Source organism: Elephantulus edwardii, unplaced genomic scaffold, assembly GCF_000299155.1.
Source record: "Elephantulus edwardii isolate Elephantulus edwardi_28Jun2011 unplaced genomic scaffold, EleEdw1.0 scaffold00098, whole genome shotgun sequence".
Classification (NCBI taxonomy): domain Eukaryota; kingdom Metazoa; phylum Chordata; class Mammalia; order Macroscelidea; family Macroscelididae; genus Elephantulus; species Elephantulus edwardii.
In genome coordinates this window covers 678518-703429 of record NW_006399848.1, presented here as the reverse complement: position 1 = coordinate 703429, position 24912 = coordinate 678518, and the positions used below count along the sequence as shown (strand labels likewise).

At 38.4% G+C, this 24912-nt stretch overlaps 1 protein-coding gene across 2 annotated transcripts in view; it reads left to right on the top strand.

The window, feature by feature from the left end:
• The window catches only part of KIAA1324L (KIAA1324-like ortholog), a 206170-nt gene that overhangs the window by 111588 nt on the left and 69670 nt on the right, over positions 1-24912 (top strand). The window contains exons 3-6 of one of the 2 annotated variants that reach the window (XM_006891439.1): positions 6182-6377; positions 18330-18477; positions 21979-22065; positions 24757-24862. In XM_006891439.1, coding sequence (XP_006891501.1) covers positions 6214-6377; positions 18330-18477; positions 21979-22065; positions 24757-24862 — 505 coding nt within the window. In that variant the 5' untranslated portion in view covers positions 6182-6213. The remainder of the gene's footprint in view (positions 1-6181; positions 6378-18329; positions 18478-21978; positions 22066-24756; positions 24863-24912) is intronic. The other variant, XM_006891438.1, reaches the window with a different exon arrangement.

Here is a 24912-nt window from a genome sequence, read left to right as displayed (position 1 = left end):
AGTAATTGCAAAAACCATGGCCTGTATTTAGGCGCCCCTTAGTCTCTAGACTGACAACATTGCTTTTCAGCACTCTGGAGAGGTCCCTGACAACAGATTTTCCCAATGCAATTTGTATTTTGATTTCCTGACTGCTGATGTCAACAGTGTTGATTGTGGAGCCTTGCAAGCTGCAATTGTTAACAACCTTAATCTCTATCTATCATGGTGCTGCCAATTGGCCTAGTAGTGAGAATCCTTGTCTTCTTGATGTTGAACTTCAATAAATATTGAAGACTATAGTCCTTGACCTTGTGCAGGAAGCGTTTCAGGTCTTTTTCAGTTTCAGCAAGCAAGGTTGTATCATCTGCATATTGTAGGTTGTTGATGAGTTTTCCTCCCATCTTGATGCCACACTCCTCCTCATAAAGCCTTGCTTCCTGAATGATCTGTTCTGCATACAGATTGAAAAGATAAGGAGAAAGGATGCATCCCTGATGTACTCCTTTCCTGATTTTTGAACCATGTTGTGTTTCCCTGCTCTCTTATGAGGACTGCTTCCTGGTCCAAATATAGGTTTTGCATAAACACAGTTGAGTATTCTGGGATTCCCATTTTCCTCAAGGTTAGCCACAATTCGTTGTTATCCAAATTTGTTGTTGGTACTCTTGCTTTCTGCCAAGATACATTTTACGTTGACAATAATGTCTCTAGTGCCACAGTCTTTTTTAAACCCAGCTTGTGTTTCTGGTAGTTCTTGGTCAATGTACTGTTCCAGTCATTTCTAGATAATCTTCAGCAGGATTTTGCTAGTGTGTAATTTTGTTCAATAATTTCCATACTCTGTGTGGTCACCTATTTTTGGAATGGGAATAAATATGGATCTGAATAGATTTGATGTATTGAACAATTGGTTGGAAGTTAGATGAGTTGTAGATGATCAGTGATATACATGATGAAAGCAAATGATCAATAAAAAGATGGTAAATACAGAGAAGACTAAAATTATATCAGATGATAATTGCACACTTGGTCTTGAACATAGACTTGTTAAAAAAATGGAAAAAATGACCACATAAAAAATATAAACAGAATATTTCAAAGGGAAGCTTGAGAAGACAAAGAAAAGTATTATACGGAAATGTACAAAGACTAGTAATTGGAAAACTTAAAGAGAAGAACATGCTCAACATTTCTCAAGCAGATAAAACTAAGGAAAAACATTCAAGCCTTGTTGTTGTTGTTGTTGTTGTTATGTGCCATCGAGTCATTTGCGACTCATAACAACCCTATGTACAAGAGCCCTACACGCCATTCTATCCTGTGCCAACCTCGCTGTCTCAAACACATTCATTCCCAGCACTCCACTCACAGAATCGATCTATCTCATTGAGGGTCTTCCTCTTCTGCGCCGTCCCACCACTCTCCCAAACATGATGTCCCTCTTCAAGGACCAGTCCCTCCTTGCAACATGCCCAAAGAATGTCAGATGAAGCTTCAGAATCCTTGACTCCAGGGAACATTCTGGCTTCACCCTTGCCAGGACAAACCTGTTAGTCAACACTCTTCTCCAGCACCACAACTCAAAGGCATCAATTCTCTTTCTATCATCCCTATTCACTGTCCAACTCTCTGATGAATAGCATGTAATGGGGCCAAAGACCATAGCGTGGATCAGGAGCACATTAGTCTCCAGCCTGACTTCGTTGCACTTCATTACTCTTGAGAGATCCCTCATGGCTGACTTTCCCAATGCAATTTGTCTCCTGATTTCTTGGCTGCTGTTACCAAGGGGCAAAATGTTGAATAATGCAGGAAGCATAAAAAAAGATGAAAGGAATGAACAGAGTCACTGTAACCAAAAATAATGGTCAGTGTTGTCTGTTTCAAGAGGTAGTATATGATCAAGAACCAAGGGTCTTAAAGGAAAAAGTCTAAATTACTCTAAAGTTATTGGCAAAATAAAACTCCTGGAGCTGAAAGACTACCAGTTGAGATGTTTCATCAAATAGATACAATGCTAAAAGCACTTTTGTTGGCTAAGAAATGTGGAGCTCAAACATGGCAATAATTGTGAGGATGGTGTAGGACCAGCTAGTGTTTTGACCTGTTGTAGGTAGGATTGCTGTGAGTTATAACCATCTGGATGACACCTAGCAACAGGAACACCCATTTAACTAGCTTTGACTAATATAGTAAGTATTTCATTAATTATTTGATCAACTAAGAGATATGAAAACATCAATAAGTGGCAGATGCTTTTATTGAAGTGTATGTCTATAATTCTTTATTTACATTAGCAATGATTGTGTTAAGTACCATCAAGTCAGAACTGATCCAAAGCATTTCTGTCATCACAGGAGACTAGAGCGAGGGCTACATGGTGGAGGGGACCTGGGGGAGGGTTTGTAAAACAATGAAAGAATCTTTTCTTTTACTTTTCCATAATTTTTGGACTCATGTACTTATAACTTGGTAGTCAAATTTGTGTCTTCTAGGTTGCAACACCCCCATGATACATCTTCAAGGATATGAACATGTACGGCCAAGCACAATCAATAAGAGTACATCTAAATTCCAAAATCAATCTCCATAATAGTCTATGTGTTTCCTACTGCCAGAGGGGCCCTTTAGAGTAGTGAGAGAAGATCTTCACCCTGAAACCCACAGCGTCCCTTTTCAGCAGGAAGTAGCTAAGAGAATACGCCATCCCCTTTTCCTTATGACTCAGGGTGAAGTCTCTCTCAGGGAACAGTGATAGGGAATGGCAAAGGACACACTGACAAAGAAGATTAATCAGAACTGGCTTTGACAAGCACTGTGGCATTTGGACAAGAACAAACTGGGAGGAGGGTAGAGAGAATAGTGCAACAATGAATGAATGGAAACCCAAAACCTCTGTAAATGTTTATGAAAATTAATAAAATATAATTATAGAAAAAAAAAACAACAAAGCTGACCCTCCGGTCATAAAGCCCCAGGGCTTTATGAGGAGGAATGTGGCATCAGGATTGGAGGAAGACTCATCAACAGCCTATGTTATGTAGATGACACAACCTTGCTTGCTGAAACTGAAGAGGAGGACCTGAAGCACTTGCTGCAGAAGGTCAAGAACTCGAGTCGTCAGTATGGGTTGAAGCTCAACATTAGGAAGACAAAGATTCTCACCACGGGGCCAATTGGCAGAACTGTGATAGATGGAAAAGAGATTGAGGTTGTTAACAATTACAGCTTGCTCAGCTCCACAATTAACACTCTTGGCACTGTTGTTCTTGTTGTTGTTATGTGCTGTCAAGTCCCTTGAGACTCATAGCAACCCTATGTACAACAGCCCTAAACTCTGCTCTGTCCTGTGCCAATCACACTGTCTCTGATACACCCATCCTAATTACCCTAGTTATTCAATCTATCCACCTCATAGAGGGCCTTCTCCTGCGCTGTCCCTCCACCCTACTAAGCATGATGTCCCTCTCCAAGGACGGTCCCGTCAGAAAATCAAAAGGCAATTGCATTGGGAAAATCTGTAGTCAGAGACCTCTCCAGAGTACTAAAAAGCAACGATGTCAGTTTAGAGACCAAGGTGCACCTAACCCAGGCCCTGATCTTTGTGAATTGTGGTGCTGGAGTAGAATCTTGAACATATCATGGACTTCCAAGAAAACAAATAGGTCTGCTGTGCAGAGGGTGAAACCAAGTATCTCCTTGGAGGCTAGGACTTTTCTAATTCAATTAATTTTGATTTCTTGGCTGGTGGTTCCAAAAGCATTAATTGTGGATGCATTTTCTGCCAATTAGATTCCAACTCAGGTGACCCTGTGTGTTAAGAGAATTGTTCAACAGGGTTTTCAAAGCTATAATCTTTCAGAAATAGACCTGTCTTCTGCGGTACCCCAGGATGGAGCAGAACTACGAGCCTTATGAATTATAGTCAAGCACTTAGCCATCAATGCTATCCAGGTCATAAATTGAAACTGGTAACTCAAAATATTAGATATTAAGCTTGGAAGGAAGTGAATTTTACTTATATGGGAGAATAAATCAGAAATAGAGAATGAGAATGAATGTACAACTTGAAGAATTAGTGTAGTGGAAATGTTGAAATCATTGATTGGAGAGTTTTTCTATGTATATTGTTAACAACAAAATAAAAAAAATCTCGCTTATAGGAAGTCAGTATTCTTCACCTACTGTGTTTCTGTGTTAGTAATGGTAGTAATAAGAATTCCATGTAGTGAGCATTTGTTAAATGTCAGACAGAATGTTTTCCGCTCTATACCATGTTGCAGTTTTTAATATAACCTTATAAGGTAGGTTATGACTCTGATTATAGAAGTTATTATTTTTCCAAGTAGAATACAAGGGTTAGAAAGTGAAGTAACTAACTTAAAGTCACAGAATTAGGAGGTGACACAACCTGGTTCTGGTATAATTTTGACATTATAGCTTACATACATTATGAGCATTTGCCTGGTATGTTGCCTGGAAATGTTGGTGGTTCGAATTCATCACTTGCTTTGTTGGAGAAAGACGCGACCATCTGTTTCTGTAAAGATTTCAGCCTTTTGGAAACTCTGTGAGGCAGTTCCACTCTACAAGGTCATGATGATTTGGGATTAACTCACTGACGGTTTGTTGTTGTTGTTGTTGGGTGCTGTTTAGTCAACCATGATTCTCAGTCGTCCTGTGAAGATGGTGCTCTGTCCTGCACCATCCTCACTATTCCTGATGTGGCCAAGCCCTTTACTCCAGCTGCTGTGTCAGACCGTCTTGTTGAGGGGCTTCCTTTCTATCACTGACCCTTCACTCTTCCAAGCATGAGGTCCTTGCATTTTTTAAACTTTTATTTCATATCTTTCTAGTTTAGGACAAAGAAGTCTTGTGGCTTAGTGCTAAGGAATTGCTCTGCCAACCCCAATTAAGACAAATCAAATGCACTAACTTTCTTCTTCTCTGAGGAAGAAAGGTGGGCTGTCTCCTCCCATTTGATTTACAGCCTCTGAGAACCCACTGGAGAGTCACCTATGAGCCAGTTCTGACTCAGTGATACCTAACAACAACAGTTATGGGATACTGATTGAAGATAGAAGTTCATTGTACAATATCTTAAGGCTTCCTGAAGAAAAGCATTACATTTATTAAGTGGATAAGCAAAAAGATCGATGTGAATTTTAGTTCTAAGTCCTTAATTAGTTTTTCAAAATAGCCTTTTAAAAAATTTCTAGCTGCATCTCCACATGTGCTCTAAAAGGGAATTATAGTGAGCTGCAAGGCTTTGTTGTTTCATTCTCAGCTGGGAAAATTGTTTTCTTCATTGGATAATTTGAATGTTTTATTTGTTCTTGTTTCCTTAATATCCTGATTAAAGGACTAGAAAACCCTTTGCTAGGTTTGAGTCACTAATACCACCCTGAGCACAGAGCCGCATACCTGGGGGACATTGATTTGCAGCAGTTGAATGAATAATAATCGAGTCGAGTTGCCATGATTTTTATGTCAACTGTTCTTAGCATTGCCCACACCTGCTGCTTTGGGTATAGTTCTCAAAATTAACAGGGAACTTTAAATTCATAATAACATGTAGGTTGTGGAAATAACCAGGTTGGAATTATGAATAATGAAAAAGTGAGTCCATGGTTTCAGAGTGAAGGTGCTTATAAAACTGTTGAATTTGACACATGAATTTGAATTAGCCTTTTATTTTTCATACACTGGATCAATAAACATCTTATCAGGACTTAGTTTGTGCTGATAGAATTAGGAAGCCAAAAGTCTTGTTTTCTAGGGGCACAAAATCTCACATCAACTTGTAAAGGACCTATATTTCTTATGTGCTCTAGCAGAGATATATAAGGAAAGATGATAGCAACCTTGAGCAAAGCCCAGCTGCCTGCCTGGTAGGGTCAGGGTGTTGTCTGTCAAGAAGGGTTAGGAAAGGGATTTAGATTTCCAGGGAGAGAAGGTGGTTTGTTCAAGATCTTTAGGGGAAGAAGGACACAGTACCTGGAAGAGGATTAAAATATTTGAAGAATGATATGAGTTTTGTTAGAATTGAAAGGGGTGGAACAGGCAGAGCTGATAAAATTGATGGAGGTGATACTATCAAAGGGATAAGGGTGAAAAAAAATTCTGATGAGTGTGTGAGAGGGGAGGATATTTCCAGGGTTCCGGTGACTCATAGGTTGTTCATTCTTCTGCCTTTCAGCTTTCTCCTGTGCTTCTGGGGAGTATTTAGAAATGAAGAACCAGGTATGCAGTAAATGTGGTGAAGGCACCTACTCCTTGGGAAGTGGCATAAAATTTGATGAATGGGATGAATTGCCAGCAGGATTTTCCAACGTTGCGACCTTCATGGACACTGTGGTGGGTCCTTCTGACAGCCGACCAGATGGCTGTAACAAGTAAGAACTCAAAGGAGCCTTTGGTCTTGAGTGTATACTTGGGAAAAGTGTACTTGTTCTTTTCTAGGAAAAAATTGAGAACAACCTTGCTGGAGTTTAGGTGGTAGAAAAGCTGACCACAATCATTTTTGAAAAAATCTTCTGGACAGCCACTTCAAATAACAGACCTGAAAAAAAAAAAACACAAACAAACCAAAAATAACAGAACTGCATTTTCAGTCAAGGAATTTTCTTCTGGTCGTATTGTAAAAATAGAATTAATTATAGGGAAAAAAAACTAATTTCCTAATATATTGATATCTATACTCAAACAAATGGTGTTTCTAAAGACTTTCTTTGGCATCCTTACAGAATTTTGACAAGTAATTTTAGTGTTATTTCAGATTGCCTTTTTATGGAGACAGTTATCCTAGGTAAGAGTGAGTAGGCCAAGCACTTCAGGAGGTTAAAAAGCCCCCATTCCTCCTAATAGCAACAACAGCGATGCTGACCAACTTTCAGCAGAGCTACCGGACTGGCAGACTGGGAAGACAGACCTGGGAATCCACTTCCAGAAAGAAGTCAGTGCATTCTCAACGGCCTGTTCTTGCTCCAGTCAATGGGATAGTGCAGCATTTTGTTTTGTATTTTGTGCAAAGTGGGGGCTGATTCCGTGGTAATCAAGGACTTAACTTAGCTATGCCAAAAAGAAATGGGTTTTGTCTTCTTTCTCCTGCCTTTCTCCTCTTTGCCCCGGCATCTCCTTCCAATCCCCACCTCTTCCCTATTTCCCTTCCTCTTTCTTCTTCTCAAGCTCAGAAAGCTGTCACTGCCACCTGACACTGACTGTTGCCGTTAGTTGACATTTCATTGAATTCTTGTTGTTTGGTGCCATCTAATTGACTGTGATTTGTAGTGACTCCTATAAACAACACATTTGAGCCTTGCCCTATGCTGCCCCTGCTCACCAACTCTGATATACTTGAGCCCGTTGTTACAGTCACTGACTCAGTGACTCTTCACTTCTTCCAGCATGACGTCTTTTTCCAAGGACTGGCCTCTCCAGACAGGACACTCCGAAATAGAAGCGGAAGCCTTGCCGTCTAAGTTTTACTGCACTTGCCTCTATTGGGCACTGTGCGGCACTTCTCCAAGACAGACTTGTTTGTTCTTTTGGCAGTCCTGAGTATATTCTGCACTCTTCTCCAACACTGCAATTCAAAAACAGCAATTCTTCTTCTGTCATCTTTACTCATTGTCCAACTTTCAGATGCATAGGAAGCAACAGAAAATGCCAATTTTCATCGCTTTAGAAATGATAATTTTTACATAAACACAAGAGGGCCTCAAGGAGGATGGAGTAGGATCTTTGTTCTTTTGATGGCAGAAGACACTGACAAGGCTGCTTTTTCTCCCTGTTGTTATTGTTATTTGCCCTCCAGTTGGAATCAACCCATAGCTGACTCTCCAGCAGGTTTTCAGAGGTGAAAAATCACACAGAAGTAAATTGCCCATGTTTCTCTTGGGGAGCATCTGGTGAATTTGAACTGCATGCCTCTGGGACTGCAGCATATTATCTTATCATTAGGGCACAGAGCTCCCTCTTTTTCTCCTTGAATTAATTTATTAATTGAAGAAATTTGAATGATAAGCAGTAAGGTATTGTCTTCAAATAGAGTTAGTTTTCTCATTGTAGCTTTTAGCCTGATTTTCCAATAATTATCTTCTTTCTCTCCTTCCTTTCTCCCCTCCACCATTCAGTTTTACTTCTAGATCATATGGAAGATGTTTATAGATTTTTAGAAGACACAACCCAAGAGTTTTCCAAAGTGTTATACCACAGTATACTTTCACTGGCAGTATATTAGAATTCTAGTCATTACACGCTGGAGAGAGGATGGAAGGCACCCAAGTGTCGAGGACTTTCCTTCATAGGGTCACTATGAGTCTCCTGCGACTCGATGGCACTTAACAACAACAACAGTCATTACACGTACTTGCCAGCATCTGTATTTCAGGCTTTGCTAACATTTGTATGTCAGTTTTGTTTTTAATTTTAGTTATTCTCATATATATATATATATATATGAAGTGATATCTCCTTGTGGTTTTAATTTGACTTGCCTTACTGGACATTTGCTTCTTCTTTGAGAGTTATCTGTTCAAGTGTTTTATGCATTTTCTATATTTTGCCATTTCATGTTGGAGCTGTAGGAACTACTTGTATATTCTGTATGCAAGTCCCTACTATGTGGATGTTCCTGTATTTTTTGCTACCAAGTTGATTGCCAATTATAAAAATCCTATAAACCCTGTAGTACAGAGAAAAATTGTTCCCTTGGGATAACTTAGGGTATAATCTTTTGGATGGAGTTCTAGTGGCCTAGTAGTAAGAAGTTGCATTGTTAAACCAAAGGTAGGCAGTTTGAATTCATCAGCTGCTCAGAAAGAGGAAGATGGACTGTCTCCTCCTGTATGATTTACAACCTCGGAAAATCCCTGGGGAGTTAGTTGTAAGTTGATTCTGTCTTGTCAGTATATTACAATAACAACAACAACAACAACAACAATCTTTTTGTACCAGACTACCAGATCTTTTCTTCCAAGGAGTGGCTGGTGGGTTTGAATAACTGACTGACCTTTCAGTTAGCAGCCCAGCAATTAACCATTGTGCCACGAGGCTCATTATATGTATTTGGAATATGTAATACTTCCACTCAATCTGTAGGCTTGCCTTTCTTTTTTCAACTTAATGGTAACCTTTAATAATTAGAAGATCTTTTGGTTAATTTAAGATTTTATCTTTTGAAATTTAGTGAGATTTATTTTATGACTTAGCATCTGCTCTGTCCTAGTTAATATTCCATGCTCACTTAAAATGATTGAGTGTTCTACAGTCATAGTTAAAATAGTCTATAAATATCAATTAAGTTGGTTGATAGTGCTGTTCGAATCCTCTGTATCCATACTGACTTCCCCCTCTACTCTTTTTTATTAATTGTTGAGAGAACTGTTTTAAAATTTACATATGTTTGTGGATTTGTCTTTTTCCCCCTTTGCTTTTGTCAGATTTTGCTTCATATATTTTTTAGTTTTATTTTTTGGTGCCAGCACATTTAGGATTGTTTTATCCTGCTTTTGAACTAATCCCTTTATAATTATGAAATGTTCCAATTTTTATCTGTTACAACCCTTTTACTTGAAGTTCACCTTAGTGATATTAATGTAGTGTTCTTATTCTTGCTGTTAATATGATGTATAATTTTCCTTCTTTTAACTTTCTGACTCTTAATGCCCTTATACTTAAGTAATTTTCTTTTAAATAGTACATAGATAAGTTTTACTTTTGTCCAATCTCTATGTTTATTTGTTTTTTTCTCCACAATCTCTACTCTTAATTTGGGATATGTTGTAATTACTAGTGTGGCTAGGTTTGGTTTAACATCTTATTTTTCTTTTCTATGCCTTTTTTAAAATTGAGATTTCAATAAAACTTTACAAAGAACTCGAGTTTCAAGTCATTCATCATTTAACATTTTCCTCCCTGCCACCCCTCCCCCCAGATCGCTTTTTTCTTAAGTTCTTTCGTTGTTTACAAACTCCCCAGCCCTACCCCAGACCACTTTACTATGCAGCTCTTATTCTGTATTCTTGTCATGCCAATAATACCTAATCATATATTTCTTTTATACAGTTCTCTCTCATTTCTTTCAATGCCATGTAGATTATTTATTCCCTCTTTTCTTAGTTTCTTCCCAACCCCCATATCAGTTCTGTTTTACAACAGTGGCATTATGCAGTATTTGTCCTTTTGTGACTGAGATATTTCACTCAGCATAATGTCCTCCAGGGTCACCCATTTTGTATAATAATTGATAAGTTCCTTGTTTTTCAGTACAGCGTAGTATTCCATTGTGTGAATACACCACAGCTTCTCTAGGCATTTGTTTGTTGATGGGCACTTGGGTTGTTTCCAATTCTTTGCTATTGTAAACAAAGCCACAATAAACATGGGTATGTATATATCTGCTTGGGTGACAGTTCTGGGTTCTTCAGGGTTTATTCCCAGTAGTCGAATTGCTGGGTCAAATAGTATTTCTATTTCCAACTTTTTGAGAAAGCACCATACAGCCTTCCATAGTGGTTGCATCATTTTACACTCCCACCAAAAGTGAAAAACAGTTCCAGTTTTTCTGCAACCTCACCAGCATTTGATGTTTGCTGTTCTGTTAAATTTTGCTATTTTTTACTGGGGTGAGATGATATCTCATAGTTGTTTTGATTTGCATCTCTCTTAGAGCTAGGGATTTTGAACATTTCTTCATATGTTTGTTTGCCATCTTTATGTCTTCTTTAGTGAAGTATCCATATCCTGTGCCCATTTTTCAGTTGGGTTGTTTACCTTTATCTTGTTGTGTTATAGTATTTTATAAATTCTAGATATAAGTCCCTTATCTGACATGTCATTATCAAATATTTTTTCCCAGTCTGTGGCTTCCCTTTTTACCCTGTTGGAGAACTTTTTGGATGTAACATCTTATTTTTCTACTTGGCCTAATTATTTCCCTCACTCCTTACTCTTATCCTGATTTATTTTGATTTGTTGTTGTTGTTATGTGCTGTCGAGTTGCTTGCAACTCATAGCGACCCTATGTACAACAGCCCTAAACTCTGCTCTGTCCTGTGCCAATAGCACTGTCCCATCCGATTACCCCATTCACTGAATCAATCCACCTCATAGAAGGTTTTCCTCTCCTGCACTGTCCCTCCACCCTCCCAAGCATGATATCCCTCTCCAAGGACCGGTCCCTCCTTGCAACATGTCCAAAGTATGTTAGAGGAGCCTCAGAATCCTTGCCTCCAAGGAGCCACCCGGTTTGACCCTTTCCAGGATGAATCTGTTTGTTTTCCTAGCAGTCCATGGTACCCTCAATACTCTTCTTCAGCATCACAGCTCAAAGGCATCAATTCTCCTTCTATCCTCCTTGGTCATTGTACAACACTCTGATGCATAACAAGTGATAGCAAAGACCATGGCATGTATCAGACGTACCTTAGTCTCCAGAGAGACTCCATTGTTCTTCTGTACTTTGGAGAGGTCCCTAACAGCAGACTTTCCCATGGCAATATGCCTTTTAATTTCCTGGCTACTGGTGCCAAGAGTGTTGACTGTGGAGCCAAGCAAACTAAAGCTGTGTACAATCTCAATCTCATCATCATCCATCCTGATGCTGCTAATTGGTCCAGTGGTGAGAATCTTTGTCTTCTTGACATTGAACCTCAATCCATATTAGAGGTTGCAGTCCTAGACCCTCTACAGCAAGTGTTTCAGGTCCTCCTCAGTTTCAGCAAGCAGGGTTGTGTCATCTGCATATCACAGATTGTTGATAGATCTTTCCCCAGTCTTGACCCCACATTTCTCCTCATAGAGCCCAGCCTCCCGGATAATCTGTTCTGCATACAGGTTGAAAAGGTATGGAGATAGGACGCATCCCTGGCGTACACCCTTTCCAATTTTGAACCATGCAGTGTCCTTGCTCTGTTCTGATGACTGCCTCCTGGTCCAAGTATAGGTTTCTCATTAACATGATCAAGTGTTCTGGGATTCTCATTCTTCTCAGAGTCAGCCACAGTTTGTTGTGATCCACACAGTCAAACGCCTTTGCATAATCAGTGAAACACAGATAGACATTCCTCTGGTATTCCCTGCTTTCAGCTAAGATCCATCTAACACCAGCTACAATATCCCTAGTAACATGACCCCTTCTAAACCCAGCCTGGACTTCTGGCAGTTCTCTGCTGATGTACTGTTCCAGTCGTTTTTGGATAATCTTCAGCAGAATCTTGCTTGCATGTGAAATCAATGAGATTGTTCTATAGTTTCCACACTCTTAAATTTTTTGATGTTGTTGTTGTTTAGTGTTGTCAAGTCGTGGGCAACTCATAGCGACACTATGAACGAAAGTCCTCAACACTTGCCTCACTTTCATCCTTTCTCCAGGTTCATAGGCTTTCTGGAGGCAAGCTGTTTATGGAAGTGGATGCCACTCCTGCTTCTAAGCTTGTTTTAATTGGGGAGTGCCACCAAACACTGTCCACCATGGGTAAATGCATTCTTGCATTTGACTCATTAGTGTCACAGTGTTCAGCTTCACAGCAACCACAAGTTATTGCTGTATGTCAAGTGGACACACCAGGGCTATACGACCTAGAAGAATGTTTGAACAAATACAAAGACAGGCCTGAGGGCTGCGGATTAAAAATCACCCACCTTTGGCTGGGTAGCATCGCTTTCTGTCCACTAGGCCAACTGATCACTCTCTATGTTGATGTTGTTGTTGTGAAATACTATTGAGTCGTAGGGGACTCATAGCGACCCAGTGAAGGGAAGTCCTCAACACTTGTGTGACTTTCATCCTCTCTCCAGGTTCATAGGATTTCAAGAGGCAATCTATTTATGAAAGTAGATGTCACTCCTGCTTCCAAGATTGTTTTAATCGGGGAACTCCACCAAACACTGTCCGCCATGGGTAACCATTATCACATTTGACTCATCAGTGTCACAGTGTTCAGCTTCACAGCAACCAGGAGTTACCGCTGTACGGCAAGTGGACACACGAGGCCTATATGACCTAGAAGAATGTTTGAACAAACACGATATTTTATTTGCATTTTTAGTTAGTCTCCTTGGATTTTGCCTTTTCTAGTGGTAGCTCTAGAATAGAAATTATACATTCTTTTCATAATAGAGAATTGTTACAGTATTTTTACATAATACATAAACACCTTAAAATAGTATAGTTGCATTTATAACCTTATCTTTGTGATATGGTGGTAGTTGTTAGGTGCCATTGAGTCAATTCCTGGTCACACAGAGTGACCCTCTGTATAAGCCTTGCCCGATCTGGCCCAGCCTCATAATCTTTCCTATGCATAAGCCCAGTGTTTATATAGTGATACCATATTTTAAATCATAGATTACATTTTAAAAAATATAAGACATTTAATAAGTGTACCTTTCCATGCTTATGTACGTCCATTATGGGTGCTCATTCTTCTTGAGTATCCATCTAGGATTTCCCTTCCATCTATAAACTTTTCTTTATTATTTCTTGTAAGTCAGGTTTGTTAGTGAAAAGTTCTGTCAACCTCTGCTTTTCCATAAATGTTTTTTATTTCATCTTCCTATTTTCCATTAACTTACGAGATTCCTTATTTGTGATGAAAACCTTGACATTATGTAATTTTTTTCTTTCTCTGACTTCTTGTACAATGTCCTTTTTGTTTTTGCTGTTCAACAACTTACCTATGATACACTTAGATTAAAAAAAATTAATTTCAGTGCTTGACGTTCTTAGATTTGAAGGTTGATCTTTTTTCACCATGTGGGAATTTAAAAAAAAAGTGACTCGAGTGAAAGCTTACAGAGCAAACTCAATTTTCCATTTAACATTTCATGCACTTTGTGTTTTTGACATGGATTCAAATCCCTTCATTGTAACCACATGACTTCATTTTTATGTTTCCCAGTTCTATCTGCCTTTGTCTCTTGTCCCTTCAGACCTTCTGAGCTGTAGCCCTGGGTGAATGCTGCCCTTTTGATTTTGTACAAATGGACTGTTCTCAGGAGGGTGCTCAGATTGTTTCTTTGAAAGCTGTATCCCAGGGGTGATTTCAGTTCCGGGTTTGAAGGCTTACTAAGGGACATAGCCTCCCGGGTTCTACTGATCTCTATCACACCAGGGAACCTTTCCTTTTTTTTAATTTTTGAGTTTTGTTCCATGTTTTCCTTCCACTCTGTCTAGAGTCTTCTACTGTGATCCAAAAGAGAAAATGTTAGAAGTCATTTAATGAAAACATAGTCTACCTCTCTTTCTTTTCTTATTCTAGTTACAAGTATGTTAAAACACTTCTTATTGCCTCAAAATGTGTGGAGATTGTGTTATTTTTCCAATAAAAATTCTTTTAATATAAATAAAATAATACAATATTGTTTAAAATTATACTTCCATGAATTTTTTAAAATTTTAGGCATTTTGGGTTAAAAAGTGATTATTAAATCTTCATTGCAGAATATAAGAATTCACTTTTAGTCTTACTTTTTTACAAAAAAATAAACATTTTAATAGTAACAATTTAATACAGATTAAAAATAGAGATTATTATTTTCATTGTAGTGGTGGTGTTTTTTTTTAACTTAAGGTCACTTATATTTTGTTAATTTTCTTTAGTTAATTATTCCATTCTTTTGAAATCTGTAACTTGTTTTAAACTAAGTTAATACATTGTCATTAAACTTTAGTTTTCAAAAGTTAATATTGTAGTCTTCAGTTCTAGAATTTTCACTTAGTATATATTTAGGTTTTATTTTTTTTTAAATACTTGAGATTCTCCATCTGTTAATGAATTATGTTCATATTTATTTTAATAGTTTTTAAAAAATTATATTGGTAAGAGCTATTGGAAGTAGTTCTCTATTTTTATTGACTGGCTTTTTTCCCCAACTGAAGGCTGTGTTTTTCCATTTCATTGCATGTCTACTAAATTTTTCTTGAATGTTGAGCATTGGCGGATGTTAAAGTATAAAGAATGTGGGTTATATTGTCTTCATTTAAAAGGATGTTGAGTTTCTTTCTGTCAGGCAGTTTGTATACTCAATAATGTAAGTCTCATTAGGTTTGAAGGGAACACTGCATGGTTCAAAATTGGGAAGGGTGTACACCAGGGATCTCCATACCTTTTCAACCTGTATGCAGAACAGATTATCCGGGAGGCTGGGCTCTATGAGGAGAAATGTGGGGTCAAGATTGGTGGAAGATCTGTCAACAGTCTGCGTTATGCTGATGACACAACCCTGCTTGCTAAAACTGAGGACACACTTGCTGCAGAGGGTCAAGGACTGCAGCCTCCAATATGGATTGAGGTTCAATGTCAAGAAGACAAAGTTTCTCACCACTGGACCAATTGGCAGCATCAGGATGGATGATAAAGAGATTGAGATTGTTCACAGCTTTAGTTTGCTTGGCTCCACAGTCAACACTCTTGGCACCAGTAGCCAGGAAATTAAAAGGCATATTGCAATAGAAAAGTCTAGTGTTAGGGACCTCTCCAAAGCACTGAAGAGCAATGGTTTTTCTCTCTGGAGACTAAGGTGCGTCTGATACAGGCCACGGTCTTTGCTATCACTTTTTATGCATCAGAGAGTTGGACAGTGACCATGGAGGATGGAAGGAGAATTGATGCCTTTGAACTGTTTGATTGATGCCTTTGTGATGCTGGAGAAGAGTATTGAGAGTACCATGGACTGCTAGGAAAACAAACAGATTCATCCTGGAAAGGGTCAAACCGGGTGGCTCCTTGGAGGCAAGGATTCTGAGGCTCTGTCTAACATACTTTGGACATGTTGTAAGGAGAGACCGGTCCTTGGAAAAGGACATCATGCTTGGTATGGTGGAGGGACAGCACAGGAGGGGAAGGCCCTCTATAAGTTGGATTGATTCAGTGACTGGGGTAATTGCGATGGGAGTGTCAGAGACAGTGCCATTGGCACAGGACAGAGCAGAATTTAGGGCTGTTGTACATAGGGTCGCTATGAGTCGCAAGTGACTCGAAGGCACATAACAACAACAGCAACAGCTGTATATTTGTCCTACTTTTAGTCATAGCCTTTATAATAAGGCAGGAGTAGCCACATTCTGGCCAGTAGGCTACCTTCTGTTTGGATAAAAAGTTATCTTGGATAATAGCTCATTCCCCACCCCCCAAACTATGACTGCTTTTGAATATAAAAGCCAGAGTTTAGTAGTAGGAACAGAAACTAGGTGACCCATAGAGCCAACAACTTCTGAGAAACAATAAAATATTCTTTATAATATAAAATAAAATACCAACAATAAAAGACTTTCTAAAGTCTTTTATTAGAAAATTTCTTGACACTAGAGGATTAACCTTTCCTCTTCGGGCATGGCAGTTCTGGAGTCTAGAATAACTGTTCAGTGTGCTTGTTGAATTCCACCCCCCCTCCCACCCTCCATGACCCATGACTGGCCTAGATTTCTGGTGACTGTCATAAAAAATCACCTCTATGCAGTTTTTGTCCTTTTGTAACTGAGATATTTTGCTCAGTCTAATAACCTCTAGGTTCACCTATTTTGTATAATATTTTATGAGTTCCTTGGTTTTCAATGCTGTGTAATATTCCATTGTGTGAATATATCACAGTTTCTCCATTCATATGTTGATGGGCACAATGCAGCAAAAAATGAATGGAGATCCAAGTTTCATGTAAACTTTTGTTAAAATCACAATAAAAAAAATACCACTTCTATGATTATATGTTAGACATAATAGAAGTTGTTTTCTCTGGACTTTGGCAGTCCAATTTATTTCCGAGAACTTAATGGGGAAATCCTATAGAGGCATCTGTGGTGTCTGTTTTCTGTGGTGTGGACATACAGTTTAATCCAATTTCAGCAGTACTGGCGTGCTCCTCCACAGCTCGTTGAGACCAGGTGCTCACCTTGGATCCTTCTACCTGGGCTGCCATCTGCATACTTTCCTGAGGAAGAAATCAGTTTGGGCTTTCTCACATGTATTTTCCTACCCTCAAGAGTCTTATTATTTGTTGTTAATTCCTGAACGTGAGATTTCTACTTTGTTTAGTTTAATAGATTGTTAAAGAAAAAGGGCAAAATCAGTATATATTATGCTGTTATGCTTGCATGAAGAAATTTCTGTGCTTTACAAAGATTCTTTTCTGTTAGAATAAAGGAGGGAGGGAGCCTAAATCACACTCTTATTAATGCAAGCATTTTTAATAATACTATCCAGGTACAAAATTGCATCTAAAAAAAGTAAAACAGCAATTTGTGCTGTTGTATAGTTTGAGCTCTGGAGGCTTAGTGATAAGGAGTTGTGATTTAACCAGGGACTCATGATTCAACTCCACCATGTGCCCCGTGCAAGAAAACTGGCCAGTCTTCTCCCTTGCTGCCTCTGAAAACCTGCTAGAGAGTCAGGTATGACTCTGACTTAATAATGGTACCTAACAACAACAACAGCAACAACCACCAATATAGTTTTCCTAATGTGATTTGTAATGAGTATGCTCTTTAGAGACAAGAGTGGTGAACCTTCATTTCGCATATTTTGTTTATGTTGGGAGGAGGGGCCAGTCTTTGGAAAAAGACATTAGGTCTGGAAAGATGCAAGGTCAGTGAGAGAGGGGAAGACACTCAGCAAGATGGTTCAAGACAGTGCCTGTAACAGTGAGCTCAAATATATCAGATATGATGATGATGATGGCGTAAGATAGGCAAGGTTCAGATCCGTTGTTCATATGGTTGCTGTGAGTCATAGTTGACTTGATGGCACCCAACAACTGCAATAACAAGTCTAATAATTAATTATTAATTAATTAATAATTACCTGATGGTTGCATTTCAGTTAAATTTTGTTACCTCTAAGGTGAAATGTACTTTCTTGATTTTAGTCTCATTTTTTTTTATATAAAATCACAGTTAAACTTTTCTCTCTACTTTTAATTTTGGAACTGTGATGTGTATTTTATACACATGCACTTGTAGTGGGCTTTCACTAGGACTATCTTTTCTTTCATAAGAAAGATATGCTATCTTTTCGTGTGTATATAAATTAAACTTCCCATGCTGTGTGAGTGAATACTTCTACCTAAGAATGCTAGTATTAGAAGATACATATTTGATGAAATTTGGTGGTTTAAAAAGATGAATTTCACAGAAGATATACCAAATAATTATATAACAAGATGCAAAAAGCCAAGTGCCATAAGAAATGAAATTCCAATTCTAGAGCAGGCCTTTGAGTTCTAGAAAAGCTTATAATCTCTGTTATGATGTGTTCTTAGAACTTATTGTGAGTCTGAGTCACATGGTTTTGTGAACAAAAGAAACTTCTGATTGCTAAAATGAAATGCTATTGATTTTGTTTTTACAGCTCTTCGTGGATCCCTCGTGGGAACTATATAGAGTCTAATCGTGATGACTGTACAGTATCTTTGATCTATGCTGTTCACCTTAAAAAGTCAGGCTATGTCTTCTTTGAGTACCAGTATGTCGACAACAACATCTTCTTTGAGTTCTTTGTAAGACCTTTTTTTATATTAAATTGTTTACTTTTCAAGAGACATTCATATAAAATTTCTCTTAATCAGTTACTCCAGTTCTAATTTGTGCATGCTTAAAATCAAAGAAAACATTAATTTTTAAAAGGTATTTTGTTTTTCTGGTTAATGTTAATTTCTTTACCTATGATATGACACGTTGTGATATACCCCCATCAAGGAACCATCCTCCCATGCAATCATAGGCCTCAATGGGGCCACAGCAACCTGTCCTGCACCATGACACTTGTATGCCGATTGTCTTTAGGGTTAGAGATACCTGTCATTCAGTCCATTGCACTAGGGAATTATTTTCATGTTATTAATTAATTACTTTATAGTTTAGTAGTTTATATGGTTGTATCTTTATTGCCTTTTTTTATTAGTACAGCATTTGTCTGTCAGTTTGTTGTACTAGGGTAGCTTGTAGGTTGCTGTGATGCTGAAAGCTATGCCACCCGTGCTTCTAATACCAGAAGGATCACCCATGATGGACAGTTTCAGCAGAACTCCCAGATTAGACAGACTATATGGCATTTTCTCATTGTCTCTGACATTTGCTATTCCTATGGCTCTTCCCCAAATTTACCATCCATTCAGTCTAAATTCTAGTCCATGTCAAAATAGGGCTCAAGTTTGGTCATGGGAATGTTCAGTGAAGCTCTAAAAATGATAACTTGGTCCCATGCCTAGATAATTTATATTTTCTGTGACATGATCTGGGTCTCTTGATTTTTGTAAGCTCCTCAAGTTATTCTAATATGCAGTCAAAGTTTAAGGACAGTTTTCTTCAGTGATAAGCCTACTTTTAGCTTGATATTTTCTCTACATAAAATTGTATCACCTCTTATTGCCCACTATTTATAAGGACTTGGTTTTGTATTACCTAATAAATCCTTGACTCTATTCCACCTGAGTTAAAAAAAAAAAAAGACCAAACATCTCCAGTACAGTAATGATCGAAGGCCAGATGCATTATGAGTTGGATGACATCAAAGATATCATCCATGAAGAGAGCAAAGTTTCATTATAAAGACGAAGAGGAAGAAAAGACCAAAATGGACATCAGAAGAGACTGCAGTCATGAGAAGCTTCATGATAGGGGATAAAAGATTGAAATTTTGAAATTATTATCATGTTCACAATCTACAGCCTTGGTACCAGCAGTCAAGGAATCAAAAGATGAATTGCATCGGGGAAGTCTGCTGCTAAGAATCTTTCCAAAGCACTAAAGAGCAGTGATGTTAGTTTAAAGACTAAGGTGCATCTGTTTCAAGCCATGGTCTTTTAATTTTCTTTCTATGCATCTCAGAGTTGGACAGTGAATAAGAATGACAGAACAAGAATTGATGCCTTTGGGTTGAGGTGTTGAAAAGAGTACTGCATATTCCAGGGACTGAAAAAAGAGAACAAACAGACAGACAGGTCTTGGAGAGGGTGCAGCCAGAGTGCTCCTTGGAGACAAAGGTGATAAAACTTCCTTCACATACTTTAGGCATGCTGCTAGGGGAGGCTCGCTCTTGGGGAGGGACATCAGTTTTGGAAAGGTGGAAGAGATGGGATGGATTGAAACAATGACTGCAGCAATGGACTCAAGTGTGTGAGAGGCGATGAAGGTAGCACAGGATAGGACAGGGTTCAGATCTGTTGTTCACAGCGTCACTTGGAATCATATTGGGCTCAGCAGCATCTAACAACAGCATCTCAGCAACAGGAGATCCTGGTATTTCAATTACTAGTAACTTGGCTGCTAAATGAATGGTTGATGAGTTGAACCTAACAATCAAGGTAGGAGAAAGATGTAGCAAAACTGCTTTCATAAAGATTGCTGTGTTGTTTGCCATGGAGTTGGAACCTACCCGGAGCTGACCTTCCAGCAGGTGGTCAGAGGCAATAAGTTGCACAAGAGGAGATTGCCCTTCTTCCACAGAGCATCTGGTGGATTAGAACCGTACACTTTTGGGATTGCAGCACAGCTTCCTACCGTAGCCTTGTTAATCATATAGGAGGCATTCTTCTGGGTTATATAGGGTTGCTATGCTTTGAAATTGACTCAACATTAATAGATTTAACTCACAGGCCTTTTAGAGAAATTACTAGGAAAACTCAAAGTGATAACGTGCTAAAAAATATTAGGTATATTCCTCTGAACTTGTGTGATGAAGGATTACAATTTATCTCCAAATAATAATTTGGGAATTTTAGTTTCACTATAATAACCTGCCTACACTCTCTCTGATCAGTTCTGTTGAATTGAAAACTAAGAATATTTCATTTAATTGTTGTGTTGTTGTTGATTGCCATCAAGTTGAGCACAACTCATAGCAACTCTATGAACAAAAGACCTGAAGCCTTTCTATAACTGTCGTTTCTCTAAGTTCATAGAGTTTCCAGAGGCATGTTGTTTGTTACTATTGTTGTTAAGTGCTGTCGAGTCCTAGATGACTCATGGCAACCCTCTGAATGAAAGACCTGAACATGTGTATAACTTTCATCATTTCTCCATGTTCATAGAGTTTCCAGAGGCAAGCTATTTCGAGAGTGGATGCCACTCCTGTTTCCAAGATTGTTTTAATCGGGAAGCTCCAGCGAACATTATACACCAACCATTAATCACATTTGGCACATCAGTGTTTCAGTATTTAGCATCAAAGCCGCCCTGAGTTACCTCTGTACAGCAAATGGACAGACCAAAGCTATACCACTTAGAATGTTTGACCAAAACCAATTAAAACCAAGCCTGAGGGCTTCATATTAAAATCACCCACCTTTGGCTTGGTAGCATAACTTTCTGTCCACTAGGTCAACAGAGCTCTGTCTATGTTGTTGTTAAGTGCCGTTGAGTCGTAGACGACTCATAGCGATCTTATGAACAAAAGACCTGAACACTTGTATAACTTTCATCATTTGTCCATGTTCATAGAGTTTCTGGAGGCTAGCTACTTCAGAAGTGGATGCCACTCCTGCTTCCAAGCTAGTTGTAATTTTTATATAAATCCATGTTGTTTAGGAAGTGGATTTATTAATGTAAAATTTGATTGCCTTAAATATTAAAAAAACAAACCTTAATTCTTTTTGTACCTTTGGGCCCTATTGGTGAGTGTAAGCTGTGAAAACATTGTGATAACCTGAGTAGATTGTTTTGTAATAACTTTTTCTCTCCCACATGTGTTGTCAGTGGTCCTTGTCCCACCCTGCCCCCCTCCTCCCCTTCCCCCGTGTCTCTCATTTTGGATCCTCTTTAGCAGGGGCTGGCCTTTGTGTTATGTAATGAAGATCGTTTACTTAAGACCACTCAGTCATGTGCTGTTTCACTATGACTTTAGAGATCCTTGTTGAGAATTACTCGTGACCATTGCTTAATGTGTATGTGGAGATATATATCTATGAAAGGAAACTTTATAATCAACTCTGCTGAACACAGAATTCTATCAAAGCCATTATTCAAGAAGTGTTACTGGGCCCCTTTTGTTTAATCCACAGATTCAGAATGACCAGTGTCAGGAGATGGATACCACCATGGATAAGTGGGTAAAACTCACAGACAATGGAGAATGGAGCTCTCATTCCGTAAGTCAGTCAGTCTCCCTCCCTCTCTCTCTCTCTCTCTCTCCTTCTTAACCACCAAAGAATTTTTACTCAAGTCAATTTTAGAGACTCCCTCTAACACCCACCTTTCTCTTTTACCTAGTATCCACTTTTCTCTCTAATGGATGTTAGAAAAAGTAATTATTTAGAACTGATACTCAAATCCTCTGAGTATGTAGGCTGACATATGTGCCTGCTGGATGTGATAGAATAAATGATGCTTAGAACGGGAAGAAGCCTTGAGTTTCTTTCATCAGACTTTTTTGTATTGTCCCTATTGAGTGTTGGTTTTTTTTTTAAAACTTGTCTTATTGAGGTTTGTCTCCATTAAAGGTCAGCTCTGATTATCATTGCATTTTTCCATGTTTGGAGCCTATCCCTGCTTCCTGTGACCTCATTGACCTTCCTGCTAATCACTGACCACCGTTTTACCTTCTTCGATCACATAGGCATAGTCAGTAGAAAGTTGGTGTGACTAATCCAAAGATAGTGCCTCTCTGGCAGTTTAAAACTACTGGTGGTTTCACAGGAGAAATATGGGCAGTCTCTTCCCATTCAATTTACAGCCTCCAAAAACCCACCAGAAGGTCAGCTATGAGTCAGTCCCAACTTTACAGTAACACATTATGAGTTGATCACATTGAGTTCCTATGCTTATAGGACATTTTTTAATGCTTCTAATGAAGAGAATTATTAGGTAAAGTGATTTCATGTATCTCTTCTTATTTGGTGGCCCGGTATAATAGCAGAAAGTCAGCAGTTTGGATCCAGCAACTATAGCTCAGGAGGAATAGAGACAGTCCCCCTCTATAAAAACTTACAGCCTTGGAAACTTGATGGTGGGCCAGCAGTGAGTTAGAACTGACTCGACAGAGGTGGGGGGCAGTTGTGATTATTTGAAGCACTGTTTCTTTGAAGTGAGATACAGATTTAAATTCTAGCTCTGGCTTGAAGTAATGTTTCTTTAGGCCAGTTATATCATCACTTGAGTCTTTATTTTTCATTTTTACCAATAGAGATAGTTTTATGGAATAGTTATATTAAATGAGGTAACATATGAGAAGGGCCTACTGCAGTCAGTGCCTCCAGGTATATTGAAATTTTTAACCACGGTCCTTGATTTTATGGTTGTAACTTAGGTGCTTAATACAAGATGCCTTTTAACAATATTTTTTAGCTCTGGTGACCTAGTAGATAAAGATTCTTCCAACATAAAGACAGGTATTTCAAATTCGCCAGCTGGTCCATGGGAGAAAGATGGGCTGTCTCCTCTCATGTGATTTACTGCCTCTGAAAACCCTCTGGAGGGTCAGTTATGACTCTGCTCCAACTCGATGGCACATAACAACAACACATTCCTCCCAAAGTTTTTTAGTCTTACAATCCATTCACCCAGATACCCAGTAAGTCTGAGCTTCAATGGTATCCCTTGGCAAAAAATAATGCTTTCTTCACTTAAAAACACTTAAAATAAGGGTAAGCAATAAATGCAATACTTAACTTATGGCAGGATGAAGTGGCTGAAGATGGTTTAATTTTGTATAGTTTGGGCTTACAGACTACATAAAAAATAGAGCATAGATGAGAAAGCAAGAAATCCTCAACATTGATTCTCTTACTTGAACAAATGTTGTTGTTGTTGTTAAGTGCCATCAAGTTGTGGATGACTCATAGTGACCCTATGAACTAAAGACCTGAACACTTGTATAACTTTTCATTGTTTCTCCATGTTCATAGAGTTTTCGGAGGCAAGCTGTTTTGGAAGTGAATGTCACTCTTGCTTCCAAGCCTGTTTTAATCAGGGAGCTCCAGCAAACACTGTCCACCATGGGTAACTATTATCCCATTTGATACATCAGTGTCACAGTGTTTAGCATCACAGCAACCACAGGTTACCTCTGTACAGTAAATGGACAAGTGCTATACTACTTAAAATGTTTGACCAAAAACAATTAAAACCAGGCCAGAGGGCTACAGATTAAGATCACCCATCTTAAGTTTGGTAACATAACTTTCTATCCACTAGGCCAACAGAGCTCTCTCTATGTTGTTGTTAAGTGCTGTCAAGTCATAGAACCAATGAGAAATTTAGAAAAAAATTGGTTTGAATTGTAACTAGAAAAATACTACTGGGATGATAAAATTAAATATTAGTGTCAGTTCTGGAGTCACAGAGTTAAATCCAACCATCTGTAAAACAATTCTATTTTCTCTTTGTCTCATTGTGTATTAAATACTTTCAAATGACGTGAACTCATTCTGGTGCCTTTTTGCTTATGAAGTTCCAAATGCTATTGATGAATAGTTACAGCTTATGCATCTGCATCTGTGGACTGTGTGATTTTTGCCCTCATCAGTGACACTTTTTCTAATAGAAACCTAAATACTTCATGCAGATGGTTGGAACATAATTTTCTCTTTTTTAAATTTGAACTTTAATTTCTTCTCCTATTTAAACTATATTTTGCAGTTATTTTAACTAGCATTTTGTTGGGCCAATTTCTTTTATGAGGAAATGTGAATTTTGGAAGAACTTCAGAAGGATTTAAATTTGTAGGTATAAATGAATGGCACTTCATGACAATGTTTTGAAAAGTTACATAAGTGACTAGCTTTGATTTGTGGAAGTATTGTAGTTTCTGTGACCTGAGTTTCTCTTATTTCCTTTGACAGGTAATGCTGAAATCAGGCACAAACATACTTTATTGGAGAACTACAGGCATCCTTATGGGTTCAAAGGCAGCCAAGCCTGTATTGGTAAAAAATATTACCATTGAAGGTATTCATACCAACCTGGTTTAAATAGTTACTCATATTCTCTTAGATTAA